The sequence below is a fragment of the Capricornis sumatraensis genome, chromosome 12, assembly GCF_032405125.1.
Source record: "Capricornis sumatraensis isolate serow.1 chromosome 12, serow.2, whole genome shotgun sequence".
NCBI classification, from domain to species: Eukaryota; Metazoa; Chordata; class Mammalia; order Artiodactyla; family Bovidae; genus Capricornis; species Capricornis sumatraensis.
This window is the reverse complement of record NC_091080.1, coordinates 80289503-80309976: the sequence shown is the minus strand read 5'-3', so window position 1 is coordinate 80309976 and position 20474 is coordinate 80289503. Positions and strand designations below refer to the sequence as shown.

General features: G+C 39.4%; 1 protein-coding gene across 1 annotated transcript in view; it reads right to left on the bottom strand.

Annotated features, from left to right (window-relative positions):
• Positions 1-20474, bottom strand: part of LOC138089048 (ATP-binding cassette sub-family C member 4-like) — a 159708-nt gene that overhangs the window by 15113 nt on the left and 124121 nt on the right. The window contains exons 24-27 of the mRNA XM_068984371.1: positions 19978-20078; positions 18496-18687; positions 12642-12797; positions 5780-5869 (exon numbers count right to left, since the gene is read on the bottom strand). Coding sequence (XP_068840472.1) covers positions 5780-5869; positions 12642-12797; positions 18496-18687; positions 19978-20078 — 539 coding nt within the window. The remainder of the gene's footprint in view (positions 1-5779; positions 5870-12641; positions 12798-18495; positions 18688-19977; positions 20079-20474) is intronic.

The following is a 20474-nucleotide window of genomic DNA, read 5'->3' as shown; positions in this document are numbered from 1 at the left end:
CATACAGATTTCTCAAGAGGCAGGTCAGGTGGACTGGTATTTCCATCTCTTTCAGAATTTTCCACAGTTTATTGTGATCCACACAGTAAAAGGCATTGGCAGAGTCATAAAGTAGAAATAGAGGTTTTTCTGGAGCTCTCTTGCTTTTCTCATGATCCAGCAGATGTTGGCCATTTCATCTCTGGTTCCTCTGCCTTTTCTAAAACCAGCTTGAACATCTGGAAGTTTACGGTTCACATATTGTTGAAGCCTTGCTTGGAGAATTATGAGCATTACATTACTGTTGTATGAGATGAGTACAATTGTGCAGAGTTTGAGTATTCTTTGGCATGACCTTTCTTTGAGACTGAAATGAAAACTGACATTTTCCAGTCCTATGGACACTGCTGAGTTTTCCAAATTTGCTGGCATATCCAGTGCAGCACTTTCACAGAATCATCTTTTACGATTTGAAATAGCTCAACTGGAATTTCATCATCTCCATTAGCTTTGTTCATAGTGATGCTTCCTAAGGCCCACTTGACTTCATATTCCAGGATGTCTGGCTCTAGGTGAGTAATCACACCATCCTGATTATCTGGGTTATGAAGATCTCTTTTATACAGTTCTTCTGTGTATTCTTGCCACCTCTTCTTAATATCTTTTGCTTCTGTTAGGTCTATACCATTTCTGTCCTTTATTGAGCCCATCTTTGCATGAAATGTTCCCTTGGTATCTGTAATATTCTTGAAGAGATCTCTAGTCTTTCCCATTCTACTGTTTTCCTCTATTTCTTTGCATTGATCACTGAGGAAGGCTTCCTTTTTTTATTTTATTTTTATTTGGAGGATAATTACTTTACAATATTGTATTGGTTTTGCCATACATCAATATGAATCTGCCACAGGTATACATGTGGTCCCCATCCTGAACCCCCCCTCCTCCCACCTTCCTTCCTGTACCATCCCTCTGGGTCATCTCAGTGCAATTGTATAAAGGATATATTCTTATAAATGTAACTGGCTCCAAAACATCATATCACATTTTAAACAAAGGAAAGCACTGAAAAAGTCATAATTTAAGGAAAACAAAACAAATAACTACTATTCAAAATTATGCATCTCAGTATCGAATACTTCAGATTGATTTTGAGCTTGGGAAAATGATAGAATACAGCAAAACTGAAGAATAATACACTGGCCTCTAAGGCAGCCTGCCTCCATCATTGCTGTGTGCACTCTGTGTAGTGGCTGCTGATGGCCCTTACAGGAGGGGAACACAGAGGTCAGGTGGTTTCCACATTTGGTGGAAATTTCTTACTTTTCAAATAGAAAATCTGGTGTGGGTCAGAAGGAGACACTGAAATGCAAACAACAGATGGGGAAGAGCTTTTACTAGAGCAGGGCCAGCAGTAAAGGAAGATCACCTAATACAAGGCCAGGGGAAATGGACATGTGACCTGTTGCCACCGTAAGGACCAAACCCCATGGTTCCTGATGCACCAGCAGCTGATGCCTAGGTTTCTGTATCTTTGTTTCCTGTGTGATGAGACACACTTGTGTCCTAACAGAGACACTATCAATGTCAGACATTTAACTGTATGATTTCTTCCCAGTTTGACAGGACATTTTTGTTGTTTAGTTGCTAAGTCATAGACCTTATAGACTACTGTAGCCCACCAGGTTCCTCTGTCCATGGGATTTCCCAGGCAGGAATATTGGGGTGGGTTACCATTTCCTCCTCCAGGGAATCTTCCTAACTCAGGGATCAACCCCACTTCTCCTCCATACAGGCAGACTCTTTATCACTGAGCAACTGAGGAAGCCCCCATACTTTACTCTTAATTCCAAATCCCAGTATCTAAGGTGTTTTGTTTTTGCTTTTAAACAGAAGCAACACATCAATGATTCATTTCCAGAGTTTTATCTACTATGACCTTTTAACCTCTGAGTGATAAAGTGCTTCATCTTCAGGCACTACTCATGTTATATTTTTGGAGCTGCCTTTGCTTTTTAGCACCCCAATAGCACCAATCTCTGATGAACTTTTATCAGTTTACAGTAAGTTGGCAAATTTCAGTACATGAAAAATATATTTTCAGCATATTTAGAAAAATAACCAAAATGAGACAGGCAGCATCCATAGGATTGTCTTCCTTCTGAATGTCCATTACTGCCAATGAAAAAGGAGAAAACAGAACTAGAGGACCTTAAAAAAAATTTAAGCCATCATTTCCATTTAATTGAAGTTCATAAAGAGGAAAACATAGTGGTTCCCTCCTACTCATTCTCAGGTTAACTCTGTGAGTTTGGGTTCACATATCCAGTTAGGCATCATTTACAAATTAATAACTAGGGTTTCTGGTTCGCTTAAAACCTGACTTCATTGATTTAGTGATACCTCTTGATGAGGGTGAAGGAGGAGAGTGAAAACACAGGCTTAAAACTTAACATTAAGAAAACTAAGATCATGGCATCCAGTCCCATCATTTCACGGCAAATAGAAGGGGAAAAGGTAGAAGCAGTGGCAGATTTCCTCTTCTCGGGCTCTAAAATCGGTGCAGATTGTGACTGTAGCCTTGAAATTAGAAAATGGTTGCTTCTTGGCTGGAAAGCTATGGCAAAACTAGACAGTGTGTTAAAAAGCAAAGATATCACTTTGTTGACAAAGGTCCATATAATCAAACCTATGGTCTTTCCAGTAGTCATGTACAGATGCAAGAGCTGGGCAATAACGGAGTGCTGAAGAGTCAATGCTTTTGAACTGTGGTACTGGAGAACACTATTGAGAGTCCCTTGGAAAACAAGGAGATCAAACTAGTCAATCTTAAAGGAAATCAACCCTGAATATTCTCTGGAAAGACTGATGCTGAAGCTCCAATATTTTGGCCACCTGATGCAAACAGTTGACTCATTGGAAAAGACCCTGATGCTGGGAAACATTGAAGGCAGAAGGAGAAGAGGGATCAGAGGATGAGATGGCTGGATGGCATCATCGATTCAATGGACATGAACTTGGACAAACTCCAGGAGATGGTGAGGGACAGGGAAGTCTGGCATGCTGTAGTCCATGGGGTCACAAAAAGTCAGAGGTGACTTAGCAACTGAACAACAATAACTTAGAGTGATAAATCACCCCTTTATCCAGATCCTCTAGGAATTATTTCTTTATCACATTTGTATGTTTTTCAATGAATGATTTGGTAAGTTTTCTTTTAAAATAGTCATAAGGAATCAATTCCTAGAGAAACATAATGATGGGATGATTTCTCTAAGTGATATCACCAAAGTTAACAGAGTTAATTCCAGAAGCAATACATGGAAACCACACACTTGACTTTGTGAAATAAACTCACATTTCTTCTTTTTATAGAAAGTTCCAAATGTAGTTTAAATAGAAGTAGATCTTAGTATTTTTATAATTTAGATTGCCTATAAAAATAGCAAGGTATATAAAAATGCTTCAGTATTTTTATAATTTAGATTGCCTCTCTGTCCAAGGAACAATATGTTCTAAAATTCTAGAGTAAGGCTACTTGAGAATCTGTGAGAAAAGATCTCAATCTGGGAAACAAATATAAAAATAATTTACCAGTACTTCCAGATATTGTTTTTAAGATGTGTCCAAATTTCACCATTAAATTTGTCCTATGAATTCAAGAGTAGTGGATCATCCTATCATTCTTTGTGTTTAATGGTTAAATGCTCTACACACCTCTTCTCTTGTAGAATTTTACTGTAAAAGACTCACAAACTTAAATGAAATCAGAGGTGCACTGCTTTTCAGGCAGAAAAAGGTGAAGCAATCGACTCAACTTAAGAAAACAAAATCCACATGCTGCTGAAAAGCAGGGTGGGTGTATAAAGACTCAGTCGTGACATCCTTCAGAAACCAGAATTACTGGCTGGAAATGGTCATATCTCCAAATCTGCCTGCTCATAGTCAAGGCTCATCTGTATATTACAGATTTCAGAGCTTCCCTAGAAGGGTGACACTAAATGATAAACACACCAATTCAAACCAATGTGAACAATCAATCTCTCAAATTTGTGTAACAACAACAACAACAACAAAAGATTTAAAAAATATGCCACACTTCTCTGAAATGAAAAGGTCAATCAAACATTTAGTAGTTATTTATGTAGAGCGTTTTCCCTGTGTTCTCCTCTAAGAGTCTTATAGTAGCTGGTCTTACATTTAGGTTTTCAATCCGCTTTGAGTTTAGTTTTGTATATGGGATCAGGGAGTGTTCTAATTGTATTCTTTTATACACAGCTGTCCAGTTTTCCCAGCACCACTTATTGAAGAGACTGCATTTTCTCCATTGTATATTCTTGCCTCCTATGTCATAGATTAGTTGGCTATGGGTTTGTGAGTTCATCTCTGGGCTCTCTAGCCTGCTCCATTGGTCTGTATTTCTGTTTTTGTGCCAGTGCCATACCAACTTGATTACTCTAGCTCTGCACTACAAACTTTTTTGCCAACTCAATAATATATTCTGAAGTCAGGGAACCTAGTTTCTCCAGCTTCGGTTTTCTTTCTTAAGACTGCTTTGGTTACTTGGGGTCTTTTGTGTTTCTATAAAGACTGCAAGATTTTTGGCTCTAATTCTATGCAAAATGCCATTGGTAATTTGTCAGAGATTGTACTGAATCTGTAGATTCTTTGGGTAGTATAGTCATTTTAACAATATTGTTTCTCCCAATCCAAGAACGTGGTATATCCCTCCATCTGGTTTGCATCATCTTTGATCTCTTTTGTCGGTATCTTGTAGTTTTATGAGTACAGGTCTTTTGTCTCCTTAGGTAGGTTTATTCCTGGGTATTTCACTCTTTTTGTTGCAATGGTAAATGGGATTGTTTTTTCAACTTCTCTTTCTGATCTTTCATCATTAATTTACAGGAATGCTCATTCTTACTTTTTAAAAGCAAAAGACTATGTATGGCAGAATCACTACAATATTGTAAAGTAATTAGCCTTCAATTAAAATAAATTAAAAAAGAAGTCTAGGGTTTCTGCCATCAGTAGAACTGATTTGTAAAAGGAATGCAAATAAACAAAATAGTTAAAAATAAAAAAAATAAAATACAAACTGACAGCAACTTAATAGTCAATTTTTTTTTTTTTTTAATGCAAGGGTGAGGAAACTCAAAGAAGCAGAGAAAGGGACATGACATAAATAACAGAAAATTCTTTTGAAATGAACCTACCCATATAAAAGCTGAGCAGATGCTCCAGGGTTCTGTTATCTGCATTAATGCTACAGCATTAAAATGACATAATTGCCAATAAATAACCATCATTAATTCTGACTATATAATTTACCTTTATAAACACTTTTCTATGAAACTTCTACATTTTACTAGTATGATCTTGTTTATATCTTTTAGTTAATAAGGAAAAATTACTATTGTCTCCACTCAGGAGATGTTTCCTAAGACCAGAGGAATAAAATGAATATTGGAGTGTAATGGAGTAATTAATTCACTAGGTCACTAGTAGAATTTGATCCCACAGTTTTAACATCTAATTGAGTACTCTGCTAAGGACAAGATAATGTGTCTATTTGTTCAGGGTTCTAGGAAAATAGCTAAAATGCAAACATGTCACATTATATTGTTGCTTTTCATCATCATCAATACACACATTTTTAAGCGCACATATGTCATCAGTGTTTTCTTAGGAGGTTACCGAAGTCAGTGAAGCTGATACGTTCCCCTTAATTATCTGCAAAGCTCTCAATGTAAACACACATATACTGATGCTAACAAGTTAATTACAGTTACTATTAATAAATTACCTCTTCTAAGGCATTCCACAGTTCGTTATCCGTATGCTCATGGTAGGGATCCAGATTTTCCCTCATTGTTCCAGTGAATAAAACAGGCTCCTAAATATGCCAAAACAGTGAGTGTTATTACCTTAACCTCTTTTTATTTTATTCCAATGTGTACAGACTGTCAACATTAAAATACAAAACCATCTAAATTCATTAATTATTAATAATAAAGTTGCAACTGTATGTTTACAAAACAGTATCTCTAAAATAATTTTCCATTGTACAAAGTGTGCTACAAAATATCTTCTGAACTACTGAAAACTAACAGAAGAAAGTGTTGAAGAAGTTTTTTTCATCTTAAGGAAAAAACTGAAGACAAAGGAAGATTTGATTTTTTTTTTTTAATACCACCCTGGTAATAAATATCTGTTTAAACACTCACACAAAGTGAGGAAATAATTACATGAGAAACTTAACATCAAGATCTACATAAATTAACTGTCAAGCCTGGTGTGACTGGGAAATAGCAACAGCATGATTAGTAGAGGTTTGTGCCTCAAAGCAAACCATTAAATATTTACACATTAGCACTGAAGATTAAACTAGGTTATTTTCTCCATTGGTCAGACTGTCTTGTAGGATCTGGAATCTCTCCACATGTGTGAAATGAACATCCCCACATGTGCAAGGGGAACGTCAGCTCCTAGGGTCTGCAGCACCCCTGTCCATGGAGAGATCTCCTCTGATTTTGGCAGCAGCTGGCCCCCACATTCTCTCAGGAGGGGAGAATTCTCATTCTCATCTTATGTCAGGATGGCCTGCTTCAAATTCGTTATTAACTGCAAGGCCAGGAGGACCTGAAACCCACTGTGACCTGTGTCATGATACTTTAATTTAAATAGTTCTTCCTATTCATCTGCTTCAGGAGGAGCCACAAGTAAATTACTCTGGAAATATATGTCTGCTTTTAGCCTCAAGAGAGAATTCTGTACATAAGCTCATATAGGCCATTTACATTTTCCTCTGGAAGGCTCAGTAAGCCAGGCCAGAAGAATATGGGCAGAAGAGAAGAGCCCAACAGGCTCCTTTCAGTGGAGGGGGCAGGACAAGAGGAGGCACACGTGTGGGAACAAGAGGAGACCTGACTCCTCCACAAGTGCCCAGAACTGCTCAGAATCCCCACGTTTAAATCCCGCCTGGCCTTGGGACTGGACTTTCCTCCTCATTTCACAAAAGCCTAAGAGGAAAGACAAAGAAGATAAACATTTCTTTTCCCTAATCATGAGGAAGAATGATACTCAGGGAGCTTTCCAAACCTTCCATCAATATGGTCTCAGGTTTAAGTCTGGTGAGAGAGAAATGAATACAGAAAACTCAGGGTGTGCCACCAAAAAAAAAGACATACTCCTGAGCACAAACCACAATTAAAAAGACATTATAAGGGGAGATTTATTCGCACAGAGTTGATTAAGTGGTCAACATGCTTCAAAGCACTGAAAATCACTAGTCATACAATATTTCAGAATGAGTACCGAACTGAACTAAAAAACCTCGAGACCAAATTTAAGGTTCCCCTTAAAACTTGAATTTAGGATCAAGGACTAAACAACCACCTAAACAATGGTAAGCATTCCTTGTCAGGGGAATAACCATCATTCTACTTCAGATTTTTATAAAAACTTGTTACTGTTTGTAATTATCAACCTTAAGATTCCCACATGCTGGTGATTTCTCATCCTTCAGCTGTCTGCATGAGGTTCACACAAGCCATGCAGCCAGGCGAGGGGAGGATGGTCCCCAATATTCCTCCTCCTTCCTTTCTCCATCTTCCTTCCATTTTCCAGGTCCTTTCAAGTAAGCAGGCTACTCCCTGAATATAATCTCAATCAGCGTTCTTTCTGGAGGACATATTTAACTACTTCAGATCCTGAGCAGAAAGAACACACATACTTCAGCTACCTGTTGTGTCTGAGGAAATTATTTAAGAAGAACTTTCATTTTAGATTATTCCTAAAATTTTGAACAGAAGTTGAGGAGTACCTTCCTAATAACACAGTGTTCATCTTTGAATGTTCCCCCCATGACTGATGGTCTATGTCCCCACTCCCCTGTCTCTGCTCCTACCCAGGTCCTTGTTGCCATCACATCTCCCCCAGTTCTGACCTGTTCATGGGGGGTCAGCAGTGATGGGAATGAGCCTGGGAGGAAGAGAGACCACCATGGATGCTCCCTGCTGCTTCCAGGATCACAGGGAACATGGTGTGGGCCTGGCTCAGCAAAGAGGGGCAACTCAAAGAAACAGCACTGGGCTCCCCCTCTGGAATCTGCTCTCAGCTTCCTAAGTTTCCTGCATTGGGGTGTTGAGACACAAGCATCATTGCTTCCTACTCATTTGAGGGGAAGACGAATGTAAGTTTGTGCACTTAGACAAGTAAATTCAAGCAACCAAACTAGTAGACTTTCTCCACCTCTGCAGCTAACAAGACGCTGTAAAGACAAAGGGCTCTTGGTTGGGGAGGGATAACATTTTGAGGACCTTCTCCTGACACATATCAGCCCATGACACACAAGTGCATAAACCCATTTCTAAACTGAATTTGTCCAAATGAGGGACGGGGCAATAGGAGTAGTATCTTCTGGCTTTGCTCTATACTTACTTACTCTTGCTATGGTTTGAGGAGTCCTTTCAAGTGGGATGGTAGGAAAAATGGGGAAAATATCTGATGAGTACAACACAGTTGAAGAATGGATGCTTTGGAACTGTAGTGTTGCAGAAGATTCTTGAGAGTTCTTTGGACTGGAAGGAGATCTAACCAGTCAATCCTAAAGGAAATCAATCCTGAATATTCACTGGAAGGATTGATACTGAAGCTGAAGCTTCAATACTTTGGTTACCTGATGTGAAGTGCTGACTCATTGGAAAAGACCCTGATGCTGGGAAAGATTGAAGGCAGGAGGAGAAGGGAATGGTTGGATGGCATCACCGACTCGATGGACATGAGTTTAAGCAAGCTCCGGGAGTTGGTGATGGACAGGGAATCCTGGCGTGCTGCAGTCCATGGGGTCACGAAGAGTCAGACACGACTGAGAAGTGGACACGTGGAGACTGGAGAGAGTAGGTCTCTGTCATGTGACTAGTACTTTGGATTTTACTCTGCTGCGATGGGAGTCTTTGGAGATAAAACTGAAACTCTTTGCCATACAACTGAAACACTGAATCAACTATACTTCAATTAAAAAAAAAATAGACACACATAAAATTTTAATCCTGGCTCTGCCCCTTACTTGAAAAGTAGGATAACCTCCCAGTGACTCAGTTTTTAAATCTGTCAGATAACGATATCAACAAATTGTGAGGATTAAGCAGGAAATGGTGGGATAGAAACTAAAATGTGTTAACGATTCCATAAACGTTAGGAATTGTTATTAATACTCGTGTAACTTGTCAGGGACTGTAACAAGCACTAGAGGAACAGAAATGAGAGATACAGGCCCTGTCCTCAGAGAGAGAAAGAAAATAGTCAAGAGTGTGGGGAGGGCTGAGAAAAAGGCTGGAGATCTTGGTAGGGCATTGGAAAGTAAGAGTGTCTATAATGTGATGGTCAGGAAAGAAGCTGATGGGAGGAAAGGCAGAAATCAAAATACAAAAAGGTTTTAGTCTGATTTCTTGCTCTTGGTGGAAAATGTTAGATACATTTCTCTGTGGTGCTTTTCCCCAAAATTCCTATTGTATTTTGTTTGTTTGTTTGTTTTTATTTTCTGTTTCTTTGCTTTACTATTCATATTTATATAACAATTTAGTTTTTATTATTAAAAGATAAATATAAAGAAAATCACCAAAGATGATAAATATAAAGAAAATCACCAAAGACCATGAACACATAAACAGAAAGTAAAGAGAAAAGTCATTTCAGAAGGTGTTACTCTTTTTACTTAAGTAGAAATAATACCCAAAAAGCCAGTGCCCTGATTCTTAAGAATAATAACAGTTCCTGATGACTGAACATTCCTAAGAATGAGACAAGGGCACTAAGTTACATCTTCACCACAAATCTGTGGGTCAGTGATTTCCAGACGGGGTTTAAGGACGAGGATGTTGAAGCTTGGCAGCCAAGTGACATCATCAAGGCCTCACAGTTGGCGAGGCAGAGCAGGAATAAACTGTAGGTCACACTGACGCTGGGTCTACACTCTTAACCATTCTAGCCCTCTCTGCCTCCTGAATGGCTTCCTGGGAACCTTTACACATTGCAAGTTCTCTCCAGATTTTCTCTCTTTAATCAACCAACACTGCATGTTGGAGACAAAGGCATATAAAGTAGAATTTACACAGATACAAAGCTTAGCACTATTTTGCAAACATGCTTTCTGGAGTGTGTACCTAGAACATGCTCAAAGGAAGGATGGAAATCAACAGAATAGAACCAAAACATGCTGATGTCAAGGCATGTTTAGTCTTTGCTCAGATGTGCTTCCAAATATTATTAGCAGAGCCAAGAATCATCTAATGCTATTTATTTACAGAGTTATTTTATGTACACAAGCATACAACTTTTTCCTTTTAAGAAGCATTAAAAATAATGCAGAGATGTTTCTAAAGCTTTGCATTCAAGGATGTGAAAGGACTTTACAGACATACCCTTTATTTCTACTAATTAATCTCACATGGCCATTTCAGAGATGAGTACCATCAAAACATAAAACTAAGTTCATTTATTTTCTACTGCAACCGTAAGTCATATATCTAATAGCCAGAGGAAATCTTTAAATATGGGGACTGAATGTGCTAAAAAGTTCTTCCCACTTTTCCTAAAAGGGATACCTTGAAAAATTTTTTTTTTCAATTGTGATAAAATATACATAAAATTTGCTAGATTAACCACTTTAAGTGCACAGTCCAGTGATGCTAAATACATTCCCATTGTTGTACAGCCATCACCACCACCCAGCTGCAGATTTCCTTTCATCTTGAAGAACTGGAACTCTGTGCCCTTTAAACAAGTCCCCTCTCCTGGCCACTCCTGGCACTCACCATTCTACAACCTGTATCCATGAATTTGCTATTCTAGGTAACTCCTATTAGTAGAATCATACAGTATTTGTCCTTTGTAAATGACTTATTTCACTTAGCTTAATTTTTTCAAGGTCATCTGTGCTGTAGCATGTGTCAGCATTTTATTCTTTATTAAGGCTGAATAATATTCTACTGTATGTATGCACACCGCATTTTGCTTATTGATTCATCTGTCAATGGACCCTTGGGTGCCTCCACCTTTTTGCTGTTGAGAATAATGCTGCTATAACATGCATGTTCCAGTATCTCTTCAAGACCTTTCTTCCAATTCTTTTGGGTTTATACTCTTAAGTAGAATTGCTAGGTCATACGATAATTCCATCATCAACTCTTCAGAGCAACCATCAAGTTGAGTTCCATAGTAGCTGCACTATTTCACATTCCTATCAGCAATGAACAAGGATTCTAATTTCTCTACATCCTTGATAATACTTATCATTTTCTTTTTTCTCTCTCTCTTTTCTTTGATAGCAGACATCTTAAAGGGTGTGAGGTGGCATTTCACCAGAGTTTGAAAAGAATATCTAGGTTTTAAAATTACTTAGATTAATTCCAGGTATTTTTGAGGTCACAGGTAGGTAGCAACAGCCATACCTAAGTCCACATTCGCCTTCCTTTGGGTGCCATGCTGTACATGCTTTCTGATAACAGGCATTTCAGGACGCATTACACCCACATTCCAGGAAGCACATTTGCCTGGCTCGTTCTGTCTCACATCCTCTCTGTTTCTCATCTCAAGGGGGTATTTTTCTGAGCTTGCCTTGATGGGCAGATGATTACTAAGTATATAAATAAAAATTCAATTTTTTTTTTAATCATCAAGTCTGTCAAAGCAGAGAACAGGATGATAAATGAGGACACAGGACCTAGGCTGCCCTTGGCTATATACCTGGAGGATAGTAATTTCTCAGTAAATGTCACAGAATTATGTTGAGTGAATGGACCACAAGGAAAGACAGGAGTGTCTACCTGTGAATATAATCCAGTCTCCAAACTCTCCTTGAAAGTTTTACTACTTTACGAAGAAGAAGAAAAGAGAACAGAATCAGAGCGCAGGAAGAGATGGCCAACTCAACACTCCACCGTCACAGCAGGCACATATGGGTCTATACAAAGCACTTCACACTCACTGACCTATTTTGTCCTCACAACTGATTGAGGGGATGATACCATTATCTGCCTTGTAAGACAGATAAAACCAAGGTACACAGAGACAGAATTCTGAGTCCCCTGCTCTTCCTTATTATTCTGTACTGCCTCCCTGGTGAAAATTATTCATTAATGACTAAATTGTCAAAGTCTCCCCAAAGCATCTATATATCCTATGATTCTCAAAGCCCCACAGTTTCACAGAAAGTTATCCAAGGAGATAAACACTTTAAAAAGATGTCTTCGTTTTCCACAGCAAAATTACATCTGTGAGACACTTATTAATAAAATTCATGTTTCCCTATAGGAACTTCTCCAGCACTAAGCAAATCATGTATCCTTCTGGTCTCTGTTCTCTATGTGATTATCAGTGGAAACGCTGTGGAAACTGAGGAAGTCTGAGTCCAGAAATCTATCTCAGTAAGTTATTAAATCACATGCACAAAACTAATAAATGAACAACAACAACAACAACAACAACAAACAAAACCTGGTATCCGATGAAAGTGTCTGTGAAAATACCTGCTGCTAAATATATGCTCTATTGGGAAAAAAAGCATTAATTCGTTCACTTACCTTGAAAAGCCTAATCAAATTAAAAGCACTTAAACTTTAGACACCTTATGAAAAGAACATGTGAGAGTGTTCTGCCGTGCATACCTGAAGTGCAATTGACATTTTCTTCCTTAAATCGTGAAGTCCAATACTGGTTGTCAAGATTCCATCAATATAAATGTCACCTTTAGGTTCTGACAATCTAAAAAGGGCAGCAATGAGGGAACTTTTCCCAGCTCCTGTTCTTCCCACGATGCCATACTGTAAAGAAACCCAGGGGGATGAAGAATTAACAGGATGCACAAAACCCAGGAGAACTCTGAGTGTTGAAGATGAATCTTAAAAGTTCTGTTATATATAAGGAGTCATCTATATGTTTCTCAAGCAAGGCCCTACTGACATTTTGAACCAATAATTAATTATTGAGGGTTGGGGGCCTACCCTGTACATTTTAGGATGATAATAGTAGCCATGAACCCACTAGATACCAGATGCAACCCCCAACATTGTGGCAACCAAAAATGACAGAAATTCACAAATGTCCCTGACTGAGACCACCATCATCCCAAGAACACACAATATAAACTATAGTGACTTTCATGCCTTCTATTCAGATTTCCCTGATTAAATGCTTAATATGCAGAAAATTGTTTTCCATAATTATCACATAGTATCCATTATGTAGTATGTTAAAGGGGGAGACACATATGTGTATGTGGTGTATATATGTATGTGACTGTATGTTTGTAACTAATATTCATAAATAAAGGAAGAAGATGACAAATAAATAACCTGACTGCAGTGGAAAACCAGCAGTCTCCTAGGTGGTCCATAAGAAGTCAGCTTTTAAGTTAGTTTTATTCCTACTCCCTGGGTAATTTGACCTTGAGAATTACATGGGTAATTTTACAGAGATATCAACAAGTCAAGTCAGAAATATTATACACAAAGAAGCTCTCACTTTATCAGGAATATGTTATTATTTATTTAAGAGGAATTATTCTTTGGTAGAAAAATGAAATCATTTCCTGATATTAAATATTTTAATTATATATTATTTTGAAAGGAAACATCTTCAAATATAAAATGCAGGTCTCAGTCTTGAAAGACAGAGGCCAGTAGACAAAATGTACATAATGAGACCAACAACAACACAACCAATATTTGCTATTCACACGGGACCTTTCATCTGAGTAGTTCAAAAGGCATTTTCAGTTCAGTTAGTTCAGTTCAGTCTCTCAGTCATGTCCGACTCTTTGTGACCCCATGAATCGCAGCACGCCAGGCCTCCCTGTCCATCACCAACTCTCGGAGTTCACTCAGACTCACGTCCATTGAGTCAGTGATGCCATCCAGCCATCTCATCCTCGGTCGTTCCCTTCTCCTCCTGCCCCCAGTCCCTTCCAGCATCAGAGTCTTTTCCAATGAGTCAACTCTTCGAATGAGGTGTCCGAAGTACTGGAGATTCAGCTTTAGCATCATTCCTTCCAAAGAAATCCCAGGGCTGATCTCCTTCAGAATGGACTGGTTGGATCTCCTTGCAGTCCAAGGGACTCTCAAGAGTCTTCTCCAACACCACAGTTCAAAAGCATCAATACTTTGGCGCTCAGCCTTCTTCACAGTCCAAATCTCACATCCATACATGACTACAGGAAAAACCATAGCCTTGACTAGATGGACCTTAGTCAGCAAAGTAATGTCTCTGCTTTTGAATATACTATCTAGGTGGGTTATAACTTTTCTTCCAAGGAGTAAGCGTCTTTTAATTTCACGGCTGCAGTCACAATCTGCAGTGATTTTGGAGCCCCCCCCAAAAAATAATAAAGTCTGAAATTATTACCAGTGTTTCTCCATCTATTTCCCATGAAGTGATGGGACCAGATGCCATGATCTTCGTTTTCTGAATGTTGAGCTTTAAGCCAACTTTTTCACTCTCCTCTTTTACTGTCATCAAGAGGCTTTTTAGTTCCTCTTCACTTTCTGCCATAAGGGTGGTGTCATCTGCATATCTGAGGTGACTGATATTTCTCCCAGCAATCTTGATTCCAGCTTGTGTTTCTTCCAGTCCAGTGTTTCTCATGATGTACTCTGCATATAAGTTAAATAAGCTGTGTGCAATATACAGCCTTGACGTACTCCTTTTCCTATTTGAAACCAGCCTGTTGTTCCATGTCCAGTTCTAACTATTGCTTCCTGACTTGCATACCGATTTCTCAAGAGGCAAGTCAGGTGGTCTGGTATTCCCATCTCTCTCAGGATTTTCCACAGTTTATTGTGATCCACACAGTCGAAGGGTTTGGCATAGTCAATAAAGCAGAAATAGATGTTTTTCTGGAACTCTCTTGCTTTTTCCATGATCCAGCAGATGTTGGCAATCACAGGTTATCACTCATCAAAAACTGCCCATGGGAGAGAAAGGTGGAGGTCATGTTCAGATACAAATCTGAGTGAGGAGGTCTGGGTGAGCTTGAGACTCTGCATTTCTAAGAAGCTCCGGGAGACGCAGGTGCTGCTGGCTCTGGCACCACAGTCTGAGTCACAGGGAGTTAAGAAGCCAGCAGTGGAAGGGGATTATCTGGGAGTGAAGGGAGCAGTTTTTAAGAAAATATTATATAAAAAAGGGAAAAAATGAGGGAAAATAATATTTTTGCACATTATAGCATGGTCTACTAAGCATCTGTAAAAATGTAGCATCCAAATAATAGCTGTCAGAAAATAGAAAGTAAAATCAATCTACCTTGAGAGCTGAAAAACATTTTATTGACCAGGACTCTCTAAAATGATCAAATCAACCACAAAATCATCTAAAGGAAAAATGCAGCCCATGTTCAGACTCTAATCCCGAAGTCTAGGGTACCCTTTACCTCATGTTGATTTTTTTCTGTTTGGCTGTGCTGGGTCCTGATTGCCTTGCAAGAGCTGTCTCTAGTTGTGATGAGTGGGGGCTACTCCCTGTTGCAGTGCACGGGCCTTTCACTGAGGGGGCTTCGGTTGTTGCTGAGCAAAGACTTCAGGAGTTGTGGCACATGGGCTCAACAGTTGTGGTGCAGGGCTCAGTTGCTCTGCAGCATGTGGAATCTTCCCAGACCAGGGACTGAACCAGTGTCCCCTGCATTGGCAGGCAAATTCTTATCACTGCACCACCACGGAAGTCCCAGTTCCTTATTTTCACTTGCAATTTCTTCTGTGAATCAAAATCCTGACTAGTACCCACTATACTTTCCTATTGGCTCTAACTTCCAGGAATTGGAACAGAAGAGGAAATGAGGGGAAGAGAATAAAGCCCCACTTCTGCTGGGCTGGCTCACTCCCATGTCCCCTGCCTGCACCTCCTACCCCTGCCAACAGCCTCTCTCAATCAAATCCAACAGCAAGGGGGTGTCCTGGAGTGATGGGGGCTGGGACAGGTGAGCAGGAGAGGGAACCTGACATATACACAAGTGGAGAGGAATCACTTCATGAACACGCTGCCCAGGTATCATCTCCAAACACAGAAATGAAGATAACAGTGATACTGAGAGTGGACCAAGGCACAGATCAAAAGACAAGTCACTTCAGTTATTAATTCAGTCTCCAAATTCACTTCTCCCTCAAACGTTTTAGAATCTCAATAATCCTATGATTTGCGGGTTTTAAGAGGGAAGAATAAGAATCTGTTATGTTCCTAAGTTGTCCTACAGAGTTTCTTAGATAATTCCCATTTTATGGCTTTGGGGGAAATTTAAGCAAGTGCAGGTGAACAGAATTACATTTACAACAGGAAATCTGGCAGACACACTGTCTGAGCGTGAGTAAACTCACACACAGTGCTCTCGGGGGCAAGACTGTATCAAGAGCTGCGGCTAATGTTTTCCTGACACAGCAGTTCACATTTTTCCTGACCTACACTGAAACAGGAGATAATTAGGAGGGAGCTTTTGCCCTGTGACTAACTGAAACTGCTCCCTGGGTAGCATTTGGGCATTAAGTTGAATATTCTTTCATGTTACAAGGGTTTCATTCATTAAATCACAGCTACAGCCATTAGATGGGTCTGTGGTGTAAGAGTTTTAAAGAGCAGTTATTTCAGTTATATAAGGTGTTGTCGTGTGTGTGTGTGTGGGGGGGGGAGGGGTGTTGATTTCTGCTTGCTCACACCTGAGCAGTCCCTCAGCACCCTCCCTGTGTGCTGCAGAATGCCACATTCTGGGAACAAAGATGAAAACAAGCTGCTCCCTGATTTTAAAAACCCTAAGGTACTGTGAGATACAGATCTCAATTACAAACCACAGGTGTTATCTTTTAATTATGATGAAATTCACATAAAATTTAACCATTTTTAAGTGTATAGTTTGGTGTTCAGTACATACACATTTCTGTGCCACCAAGCTTGAGAATTTTTTTTTTTTCCTCGTAAAACTGAAATTATTATCCATTAAACAAACAACTCCCCATTTCCCCTCCACGGGTCCCTGGAAATCACCTTCCTACTTCCTGTCTTCTTGGACTTGACTACTCTAGGAATCTCACATAAATGGAATCAGAGTATTTATTCCTTTTGTGTCTGGCTTATTTCATTTAGCAAGATGTCATCAAGATTTATCCACAGGTCAGAATTTTCTTCCTTTTATGGCTGAATAATACTTCATTGTAAGGATTTAGTTCCTTTCAACTTTTGGCTGCCATGAACATAGGTGTACCATAAATGCTATCTTAAAAGAATATATAAGACACTAAGGCTATATTAGTGTGTATATATTTGTTATATATATGTATATAACATATATATTAGTATATATTAAGTATATGTTAGTACATTAAGTATATCATATATTAAGTATGTATATTAAAATATATAATATATATTAGCATATTAGTTTATATAAGGGTATATTAAACCAAGGGTCTCAAAGATACACTAGACTTGACTCCGAAAATGAGATTTTCACCATCCAGATGGCAGAGGGCCTGAGTCTCTGAGGCTGGGGGGCAGCGTGCACACTGCGAGCAGGGAGGACGTGGTGCTTTGGGAGAAACTACACACAATCCCAGTGCAGGGGGGTGTGTATGTCAGAGACATACTTACAGCAGAGGGAGGTGGGGAAGAGCTTCCAGCCACCTTGCCAGTTATTGTTTAGTCTCTTCTTCAAGACTCTGTCCTGGTCCCAGCTGAGGGCCTCAAGCTGAGTGTGGAAGGAACATCACCAGCAGACATGGATGCTGGCAGGTCCAGGTCACAATCCTCTCTGCCATCTTTCACGTGGATCTTCTCTGCTCCTTTCAATTTGCTTTTGACTTTGAGCCAGTCTCTAGACTCTGCCTCCATCTGAGGTCCTGGTTCCTCACTGCTGACTGGGTCATTAGGCTCTTCTCTGGTTCACATAAGCTCACCCCACGGTCCCTGCTGGAGTGGGCTTGAGGCTATGCTATGATTCCAGCAGCAGCTCACCCAGCCCAGTAAGGATCAGATCTGGGCTAAGAAAGAAGCAGTCTGTGGGCAAGGGCAGGGGGCTGGCAGCTCAGTGTGGGTGAGTGGAGGGCAAGGCTACAGGAAGGACTAAGGGACAGGGAAGGAGGCTGCAACCAGAGGGCACCATGGGAGGAGGAAGAGATCTCAGAAATACAAACAAGAAAAGATGGAAAAGAATGAGATATTGGAGAGTTAGGGCCAGGAAGACAAGGCTGACGTCCCAGACTTTGTATGAATAATCAGGTGTCACATATAGTGTCCTGGGTCAGGTTAAGATAGGGACCCGGATCCCAGGGCCTGTCAACCACCATGAGGGAGCTCACAACACAGGTGAAAAATTGCTGGTGTCCCCATTCCATGATCAGTTTCCAAGAAAGATTCACCAACAATGTCACTGATTTGCATCCATTAGGAACAAACAGTCCCCCTGACATAGTGATGAGGAAGCCAAGAACAGATGTGGTGCTAAATCTTTAGCTGGATTTAAAGAGGCAAATGGCTTAAACTAACCTTTCCTCCTGGGTAAATGAATGCTTCCAGGTTCCTCAATACCAGAGGACTGTCCGAGTTATATCTCAAGTTCACACTGAAAAAGGAAATCCTTCCGTTTTGGGGCCAGATTGGTGGTGGACGATACTCAAGTTCCCAGGGTGCTTCTTTCTCAAGGTCTGTATATTCAATCCCCCTTTCTACTGAAATCATCTGAAAGACATATGACATTACATGAGTTAGTATCAGAGGACCTAGTTTATGGGTGTTCAGAGACTGTAAATGAAACCTCCTGCTTTTCTACGGTTCAGAGTATCTCAGGTCTCAACATCCACAAAGGACAGAAGTAGGAGTCTGATGAGGCCTTGGATGATCTGCAAACTTGCTCATCATCTTCAACACTTTTACACATGACTACTTCCTTCAATTTTATATAAAAGCTAAAAAATTAGAGAAATGAATGGTAAGGTTTTATTGATCCACCTTTCACATCTGAATTAAAAAAGCAAAAGATTTTTTGAAAGAAAAGAACACTTATGGACATCGATCAGTATGTGTGGCTACAGAAGGGTCATTTGTTACAGATGAGCAGAACTGGACAGTCATCAAACATCATTTCAATAGTCACTTTCAACACTGTTAGCAGAAATAAATGAGAAAACTTCATTTTTATTGATTTTCTCCCTTTAGGAGAAGGTACAAATATTCAAAAGTATATAATTTACTTATTGACTAAGGCCTCTTAAACAACCGTAAGTCCACACCTTTAAGAGCACATTCTGAGAGGAAGCCTACCTACCAGGAAGAAGGGCCAACAGCAAATGCAGGTGTTCAACACACACAAGAATAAGTGATAAAATGGGGGGGTGGTGGTGGAGAGAAATATTAATTAAATAAACCTTAAAATACTGGATTCTTTTCTTTTACCAAAAATAAGGAATTATCCATTAAGAAGCAAAGATAAATAAACTGCTAAGAAATCAGCTTACATTGTCTCCAGAATTTCAGAACCTCTCTCCTACAGAGACATTTATTGTATTTGAAGACAGTTTGTGATGAGTGTAAAATCTTCTGACATGGCATACATATGTGAGAAAAGATGTATATATTTTTATTAAATTTAAGCAGATCAAAAGTGAAAGTCAGTCAGTCACGTCCAACTCTTTGCAACCCCATGGACTATAGCCTGCCAGGCTTCTCTATCCATGGAAATTCTCTAGGCAAGAATACTAGAGTGGGTAGCCATTCCCTTCTCCAGGGGATCTTTCCAATCCAGGGATAGAACCTTTGTCTCTTGTGGCTCTGCATTGCAGGTGGATTCTTTACCTTCTGAGATACCAGGGAAGCCCTTAAGCAGATGGAGGAGAACATACAAAAAATTTGTAAGATTAAGTTAAAAAAAAAAAGAAAAAAAGAGTTTTATTATCTTTCTTAAGAATTGCTTTTATGCCGTATAACAGCAAGGAGACCTGAAAAGGCTAAGAACAGAAAGATAAACATCACCATGTTCTCAACTTCAGCACTTTGCCTGACGCACCACTGGAACATCCCCGTGAGTGTGAGCGTGAGAGACAGGACCAGGCCAACCTGCCCGAGATCCAAAGCTAAATGAGGAAGAAGAGGAATAAAGTCAGTCTCCTTCTCAACCCCTCACACATCTCCTGTCACTTTATGAAGAAGACTCCTTTATTTTTATGATTTTCATTGAAGTATAGTTGATTTACAAAGCTGTGTTAGTTTCAGGTGTAAAGTGAATTAGCCCGACATGTACATATAATCTGCTCTTTTAAAATTATTTTCCCATATATGTTATTACAGAGTATTAAATAGAATTCCCTGTGCAATTCAGTAGGTCCTTTTTAGCTATCTGTTTTATTATATAGCAGTGAGAAGACTCCTTTATAATATTTAAATCATTGGTATGTAATGATATTATCACTCATAATATTACTTCTATTGTATAAGACAATAATATAGTAAAACACACACACACACACACA